Raw genomic sequence first — 9,177 nt, forward strand, 5'->3', positions numbered from 1 at the left:
GGGCCTTTGCCCGAAGCAGAGGGACACCGATATTGCCTGACTATGACAGACAGGTTCACCCGTTGGCCCGAAGTCACCCCCATGCGCGACATGTCCGCCGAAACTGTCGCCCGAACTTTCTACTCCACGTGGATTGCACGATTCGGATGTCCTCTCCGAATAACCACCGATCAGGGCCGTCAGTTTGAGTCCCACCTCATGACAGCTGTGAGCAATCTTTTCGGCATAAAACGCTGCAGAACCACGGCCTACAGGCCCCAGTGCAACGGAATCATAGAGCGCTGACACCGTACCATCAAAGCCGCCATCATGTGCCACGAAAACCCCAACTGGCTAACCATCTTACCGACAATTCTGCTAGGGCTAAGAACGGCGCTCAAACAAGATCTGCAATGTTCGCCTGCCGAGATGACATACGGCTCGCAGCTGAGAATCCCTGGCGAATTCTTCTTTAGCGCGCAGACCGACGACGGGTACGAAGACCCAGCAACATTCGTCGGACTACTAAAAGAGCACATGAGAAAGTTGCAGCCGGTACCCGCAACAGCCCACGACAAGCGAAAAGTGTTCGTGCACCAGGAGTTGCAGAGATGTAGCCATGTCTTCTTAAAGGAAGACGCCGTGAAACGACCCTTACAGCAGCCGTACACAGGCCCCTACGAAGTCCTTGAAAGGCGAGAAAATAACGTCAAAATTGACGTCAACGGCAAGGCAGTCCTAGTTCACCTGGATCGCCTCAAACCAGCATTCTTGGCACAGGACGTCGCTGAACCCCAACCTCCACAAACCGTCCCTTTTTCGGCCAGCCGCGCCTCCAGGGAGGATAAGAGATCGACCCGACCTCCGATTAGATTTCGCGACTACATTCCGCATTGACAGCGTCCATGCACCTAGTGTAATGTAGCCACTGGAGGGGGAGTGATGTGGCGCCCTCTGGGGAGGGGACGTCGGTTCTCAAGTCCCGCAAAAACAAAACCGCGTGTCGCGTAATCAGCCTCCATTTGTTATTTTATATGGTTGTACGAATACCGTGTGTGAATAAACCTTGTGTAAAAGAGAAACGTATTTTAAGTACCTCTTAAACCTCCATAAAAATTTAAATCTTTTTAACTTTTTATCCACTTTCAAGTTCCAACAATAAACACTTTATACCACGAAAAACCACAGAATCAAAGTCAAAGCTAGTATTACCACCATGTACTTTTAAAGTGATTCTTTCTAATGTAAGTAATTAACACTATACACGCACAATTGTTGAACAATTCATTAAATGTCAGTTAAATGTGGAATTACGAAAATTTCTTTACTGTTTTCGACATAGTTCAAAAGTCATCACCAGAGGGAGTCAAGTTAATTTTATTGCTGAATTTCAGTGATCCTAATTTACCATTACAAACTTTTATTTTGCGAGAAATCATTGAAAACTTGACCGGTACAGCCTTGTTGGTTCGCGAATTCGGTTAAGAACATTGGGGAAAATCAAAACTGCACTAAACATAAGTTTTAGTGACCAGAGAAAAATTTAATGTCTAGTCGAAACAAGAACCGATTTTTAAGAAGTACGATTTTTGGTTACGAGAAGAAATAAAATTTCCGGATTTGGTTCTCCGCGCTCTTCCAATTACTTCATCTGGAGCTTCCACATCAAAAGCAGGAGGGGTGTCCTTCTAAAGCCTTTTTGAAGAATCTTCAACTGTTATTAAAAGAATAAAAACAGAAATATTGCACAAAGAAAAATATTTTACAGAATCATTATTTGGACCGCAATGAAGGTAAGAAAAGAGGGAGACGAAGCCGCAGCGAAGTTGCTTACAGAATCAACTACAACAACACCTAGCCGAGCGCGTGGAATTTTAAAATCTTGGCAAAGTACCGAAACTCAGCAGACAAACTATTCTTTAAAAGAAGCAGTCTCTCTTATTATTTCATCGAGTTTAACTCAAACCCAAAATATTTCTTTAAGAAGAACATGGACACGATTTGTATTCACCGTATTATAAAGTCCTCGGAAATAAAAAGAAACTTTTATATTTAATTTTTTTGTCATCATCGTATTGTCACATACGCGGAAATCGGGTTAGTTTTGTTATTACCTAAGATTCCGTAATAAAAATTATGTTTCGAAAAGAGGTCTGGGTTGCGATGTGTTTCATAAGTGTAACACGGAAATGTTATCAATACTGTCGAGTCAGCTTCTCGAAGCATAATAAAAACGCGGAATATTAGGGAGTCCAGTTTAGTCGATTGAAGTCCTGATTAGTTCGAGTTTATTCCTGTTTAATCGGGTTGATGTCATTTTTTCGTCGAGTGTGCTAAGTGTGACCTGTGCCCTTAAAATGATCGTCCCTAAAATGTAAGTACATTTTACCAATCTAGTCATTGTGTAAATAAACCTTTTATACAAAACACCCACATGTCTTTTAATCCCACCCTGTGACAGTATTCAACATACAAAAAAGCTTTTGCTGTCCAAATTTCAAAAGAAGTCATTAATTAATATAGAAGCTACGAGTTTCGATCACCTTTTTCCGATTCTAATTCACTGGGCGCTGGTCAGTCTAAAAAAAAGAAATACATCGAAATAGGTCGGCCATTAATAGAAGTTACAACGAAGATTTGGGTGAGGTCGACTTACCCGATCGTGTATTCGCGAAATATCCTATGAACATCAGAACCAAGAAATAAACAGCACGATGCATTTTCACTGGCACTGGTGTTAATTCCCGAACCCTCTAAAAATCCCAATATTACATGGCGACCCTGTCAGTGCCAATTAGTCAGTGATTCAGTAATGTGTAGTTAAAAGTGTAAAATGTCGAGAAATACACAATCGAAGCAGGAAGAAATCATAGTGGAAGCTGTAGGAAGTAGATCAATTGCGAGTCTCGATCGAGCAATCAAAGCGTGCGGACCTGTCGAAACCTTTACCTGCTCAGATTAGCGACAACCCTGTGCAACTTGCATCCGTGCTAGTTGTACGTTCTCAAAACGAACATTTCCAAAGTGAGAAACAGGCAGAAACTCACTTATAAAACTGTGCCTACAAAGCACATTCTTGATGCCATCGGGGATCGGGCGAAAATCCGAAAAACGAATAGAGTTCCGCTCATCCGAATTGCCGAAACCGACAGCAACAACGTCCAAGCCAACTGAACTGGAACCGGAAATGAACTTCAAAGATCTGTTCCAATCGCCACCGGCGAAGAAAACGCCCAGAACACTACCTCCAAGCCCGTCAGGTAAATCAAAGATAAAGACCAAAAATAGCCACCAAGAACAGCAGTTCTTCGCATATCTATCGACTTACCGCAAAGCGGCAACAGGCGATCCTAGAGTGTTAGAGTGTTTCGACACTACCTTCCGACAAATCTTACAGGTGGAAGACATAGAAACCGGGACATCCGAAGAAGCAGACCAATCTGCCCTTCCCAAGAGTCACAACCAAGAAGAAGCCCCCCAGAGAGACCCCCACCGCCGATTGTGATCCACGCCAAGACAAAAAATCACTCAGCACTTCTCCAGTTCTGCAAGAGGCAAGCTAGAGAGAACTTTACAATTAAATTAAAGGAGAAAATGGAACAAGATGAGCTGGAGTACCACACGTACACCACCAGGGAGGACAAAACCCACGCATTCGTGCTTCACGGCCTTGATAAAGGAACCGGGATCGCAGACCTTGAAGCCGAGATGCAAGAAAAGGGTGTTGTTCTATCAACATTTATGAGATAAAGAACACACAAAAACCCCTGTTCCTCGTCATCACGGAGAAATATGAGACGCTGAACAGCATCACTAAGAAATGTTCGGCACTAAGCCACATCCGTGTGAGCTTTCACCGGTATGTGAAGAAAACTTGCATCACACAGTGCCACAGATGCCAAGAAGGGGGCCCTGCGACAAGCAACTGTCGCGTTAAACCAAAATGTTTGAAATGAGTCGGGGGACACAGGACGAGGGAGTGTGAAATCAGCGAAGATGTCACACCAAAATGTGCAAACTGCGGAGGCCCCCACACCGCAAACAATCACGATTGCCCCGTTTAACGAAAGCGGGTGCAATACATCAACGAGAGAGTTGCACTAGAAGACGAAAAAGCGGGCCGCAAATCCACCCCCCACGACGCAATCACAGCCCCTGTCCCCCACGGCTGCATTCCACTGGCCAGCGCTACCCCCATCAACAACAGGAGGCCTCGAGAGCACCACAGCCCCAGCAGCCCCCCCAAATCCCAAGGAACGATCACAACAGCTGAAACCCTCGCGCAGCTCTCACAGGCGTGCAAAAGGTTTCACAAGCGGAAATAGCGGAATCGAATCCTCCATTGACGCTCGAGGACATCGCGAGTACAATCAAGTGGGGGTTGTCGGCTTGCGCCAGACCTAGTCTGGTATGCGTAAATGCATTTCCCCCTCTCCAAAAAAAAACTATTATCATAAACCACCCGCGGTCACCTACTCACTTTCCCTCGAATAATTCCACCTCGACAGTAATAGGCTTAATCCTTACAAAGAATTTTTTATCAGAAAATGACCCTCTGTCTCTTTTAGAACAAAATTCCGACCATAAAGATTGAACTCAGAAAACAGTTTTGAGAGAACTTAGATATGTGTCAAGTATCAAGTTCTAGCTCTAGAGTTCTTGTTCGGTTTTACATCGTTTGCTCTAAATTACCCGTCAATTTTAAATTCTGTGCACCCTTTGTACTATTAAGCATCGAAATGGAAACAAATGACAGAAACAATTTTAACATTTTTCAATTTAGCGAGGAGATTCGGCTATGGATTTAACCTCAATATTCCGTTTTTGAACTTGTAAATTTATTCATACTCTTAAAATGCCATTCCTGTTATCATAATACTTTAATCCGTTTATACGACCTACCAGACCGACGGTAACCAATTCGAATATAATTAGAGAGGATTACCGAATTTGGGAACCAATTCGACTCGTCCTGTTTTAAAGATGGGAAAAAATCGACTTTACAACAGCGACTAGCTTTTAGTCTTTAAGACTAAAATTTTTTTCAAAAAGAAAGAAGGTTAAATCTTGCCGAATTGAAAAGTTCACTTTTTAATTTTAATAATTTGTAAAATTTTTATTGTTTTGTTCTTAAAAAACACGTAAATGTAAATTCTTACGTAGTTTTATCCTGTGTTTTTTAAAATGTTTTGACTGCTGATGATGGTATAAATAAATACCGAAACTAGTCCAATTCCTCCTTTTTATTTCCACTTTGGTTAGGCTTCGACTTTAAGTTATCCATTTATTCAATTTGAAAAATTTAACCTAACTTTGAGATGGTCAACTCCTTCAACTTCCCCAAGGAATTCTTTAATTATATAGTTAGGATTTTGTTTTGTTTTTTGTTTGTTTTGTTTCTGATTCTTATTTTATTTCCTGGATTTTTTATAAGATTTTTTTTTATTTTAATACAAAAGAAAAAAGTTCTTTGAGTTGTTTACGTGTAAAGTAGAGCTATCATGGCGATGACTCCCTTAAAAAGTCAACGTGTCGAGCAAATTACCTCATGGGTGACATGGAAATATCTGCAATTAATTTGTTACTTTTGGTTTCTCTTAGCCTCACCTGACCTAAGAGTCACAAGCCGCCACTGCTTCCCTTTTAAATATAACAACGTGTGTTAATGGTTTTCTTTTCGGTGTGTACTCAGTGATTTAAAATTTAATTTGCTCTTGGCAAAATTTATCCTTTTATTTCGTGTTGGTTGTTTTTAACCACACTTCTTTGAATTTCCCAAGCCAAGTTCAAGTAGGCCGGTTCTGGAAGCTTTTTCCTTCTGGCGGAAGTCGCCATATTGGCTTCTATTTTTCATGTTGAGCGCTAGTTGAGTTCACTTCGTATCGACGAGTTTTTTTGTAAAATCCAACCAAATTTTGAAATTCTACGAAGTGAGTCTGTACTCTATGCAGCACCATCTATAAGCTGTGACCAATGGGGTGTCAAATTTGTGTAAGTTTGTGCTGATTTCGACTTTGTTGGCACAAGAGTCTCGCTTGAAACACGCACTTTAACACCGTCGAACACCAAAGTAAATAAAAATTGGGTCTTTGAACCAATTGTGAATTGGCTTTTCCTGAGTCTTTTTCTTCTTTGTCTTTTCTGTCTTTTCTTCACCTTTTTTGTCTTATCGTGTTAGTGTCAAGAACGCGGATAAAAAGACATTGGCATGTCTAGGAGTTGGAGTTTCGAGATCTTCCCGGGAACAAGGTGTAGAATCCTGAAGGATCTCCCTCCGATAAAATTAAATCTATCCATGTACTTCGTGGTTTTTCTGGTAGCGTGGTCCCATTTCGTAACGTCAATTCGTGTAAATTATATGTGCAAAATATCCCCTTAGTGCTTAATGCTTAGTAAACATTTTTTATATTATAAATATATGCTAAATTGTAAAGGGGAGACACTCTATGTCTCACACCGCTTGTAATTGTTTGAAATATTTTTTTTAAAAAGCCAACTGCTTATTCAGTAACATAATTGGCGCAGTCAGTATGATAGGCGAAACGTCTTGTGCCCAAAAAAAGTAAACCTCCAAAATTCTAAGTTGTGGACTTTCACCGAAAAATTGTGAAATTCACGAAAGTCACATTAAAGTCGTAAATAATTTTGCTTTAACGTCGTTAATAAACCCTACTAACATGCAAAAGTCGACATCTCTCATCCATTTGAGGTGATTCCACAGGACCAATTTGATGTACCAAATTTAAATAACCTTGAACCTCAAGCACAAAATTTTGATTTTTCCAAAGTAAAATTAGACCACTGTAACAAAGAAGAGCGTCAAAATTTAGTAAAGTTGCTGAAATCTTATTCAGACATTTTTTATTTTGATTCTGACAACCTAAAATTTACAAATGCAGTGAAACACAAAATTAATTTAAAGGACGAGACTCCCATACACACTAAAACATATCGTTACCCCCACATTCACAAAACGGAGGTTCAAAATAAAATATCCAAAATGCTAAAACAAGGCATAATCCGACCTTCTGATTCGCCATGGTCCTCTCCAATTTGGATAGTACCCAAAAAATTAGACGCTTCCGGGCAACGCAAATGGAGAATAGTCATCGACTATCGAAAACTTAACGAACAAACAGTCGAAGATCGTTACCCCTTGCCAAATATTAATGACATACTCGATAAGCTGGGTCGTAGTCAATACTTTAGCACAATCGATCTTGCTTCCGGTTTCCACCAAGTAGAAGTAAACCCAAACGATGTCCAAAAAAATTGCATTTAGGGTAGAAAATGGGCATTACGAATTCGTCAGAATGCCCTTCGGCATGAAAAACGCCCCATCAACATTGCAACGTGTGATGGACAATGTATTACGCGGTATCGTAAATAACTGTTGCATTGTGTATTTAGACAACATAATCGTTTTCTCGACATCTTTACAAGAACATATTCAAAAATTATCAGCTGTTTTTGGCCGATTACGTAAATTTAACTTTAAGATACAATTGGATAAAAGTGAATTCTTAAAAAAAGTAAATTATTTAGGACACGTCATTACCCCGGAAGGTATAAAACCAAATCCAGACAAAATTAAAGCTATTTTAGACTACAGTATTCCAACAACACCGAAACAACTCAAAGGTTTTCTTGGTTTAATTGGATACTACCGAAAATTCATTAAAAATTTCGCAAAAATTACAAAACCATTAACTATTCGACTAAAGAAAGACCATAAAATTGATCCAAATGAAACTGATTACAAAAATTGTTTTGAATTTTGCAAAAAACTTTTAACCAATGATCCAATCTTACAATACCCAGATTTTGACAAACAATTTATTTTATCTACGATCATCAAATAATATAACCATTACTGTTGTGAAAGTTCCACTGTAAATTTTCATTTTATCCATCGACAAATTAAAAGAAGTCTCTGATTGGTTTTCACCCATGGGTAAAATTGACAGAATTTTTTATCCATTGGGATTGGGACCAATCAAAATTGAAAATATTGGAATTTTATCTTTTCCACCACTTTTATGTTGGCAATTGTGTGCCGTAACCGCAGCAATATAAGCAAACAAGCCAAATCAGCTGACAACAAAAACAAACAGCTAATTATTTAGTCGGAACTAGTAGTGAAATCTGTGATTGTTCAAGCAGTTTTTTGTGACAGAAAGTTATTTAAAATGTTGGAAGAAGAGAATGAAATGACCTGCACGCCACCTGACATTCGCAATATCGCAACGAGTGCAATAGAAAATCTTCTACCACAAAAATCGCGGCACAAATATGAGTGTGTTTATGAAAGGTTTTTAAAATTTTTTTTTTTTTTTTGGTTATTTGATCTTAGATAAAGTATAGTATTATACTCGCAAGTAAAGGTTTTTATCCACTCAAATGATTACATGCACTCGCCTTCGGCTCGTGCAGCAAACTTCATTTTTGTGGATAAAAACCTTCTTTACTTGCTCGTGTAATAATATACTATTGACGACTGATGCAAGTAATTACGCCATTGGTGCTGTTCTCTCACAAGGAACCATCGGTAGCGATTTACTTGTCGCATTCGCATCGCGAACCCTGAATGAACATGAAGTTAACTACTCCACGATCGAAAAGGAGCTGCTTGCCATTGTTTGGGCAACCAAATATTTTCGCCCTTATTAAAATGGCTTTTTTCGCTTAAAGAGCCTAACTCTAAACTAGTCAAATGGCGTTTACGTCTTAAAGAATTTGATTACGAAATCCACTATAAAAAAGGAAAATTGAATAGTAACGCCGACGCTTTATCGCGACCTCCAAATTTAAACATGGCTACAACCCCAGACAATTCTGAACCAGAAAGAAATTATTCGAATAAACCAATATTTGAATACATAAAAAAGTTTAATCAAGAACTCATTAATAAAGAAGAAGACATAAGTTCTACCGGCGTAAAACCCGATAAAGATTTAGACCAAAATATCGACGAAAATAACGATAACATTACAATTCATACTAAGAAGGAAAACCCCGTCAGTTTGAAACCTATTTCTGAAGACCCGTTAAAAAACATGACAGTGTTTTTAATATCAAATAACGAAAATTTAAAGAAACAATCATCTTATGACCAATCGCAGTCATATGCGGCTAAGTTGAAAGAAATGATTCTCCGTTTGGACTTTTGAAAAAATTCATTTTTAAAAACATTTAAAA

At 39.3% G+C, this 9,177-nt stretch overlaps 1 protein-coding gene across 1 annotated transcript; it reads left to right on the forward strand.

The window, feature by feature from the left end:
• The first annotated feature begins 309 nt into the window (after positions 1-309).
• On the forward strand, positions 310-876 carry LOC135266766 (uncharacterized). Its single transcript, XM_064358021.1, has one exon. It carries the CDS (start codon positions 310-312, stop codon positions 874-876), a length of 567 nt encoding a protein of 188 aa, XP_064214091.1.
• The last annotated feature ends 8,301 nt before the right edge of the window (positions 877-9,177 follow it).

The sequence above is a fragment of the Tribolium castaneum genome, chromosome 7 (assembly GCF_031307605.1).
Source record: "Tribolium castaneum strain GA2 chromosome 7, icTriCast1.1, whole genome shotgun sequence".
NCBI classification, from domain to species: Eukaryota; Metazoa; Arthropoda; class Insecta; order Coleoptera; family Tenebrionidae; genus Tribolium; species Tribolium castaneum.

Bases quoted from the DNA above. Each gene is read 5' to 3' on its own strand.
- LOC135266766 (XM_064358021.1), top strand. From the start codon at position 310: ATGTGCCACGAAAACCCCAACTGGCTAACCATCTTACCGACAATTCTG.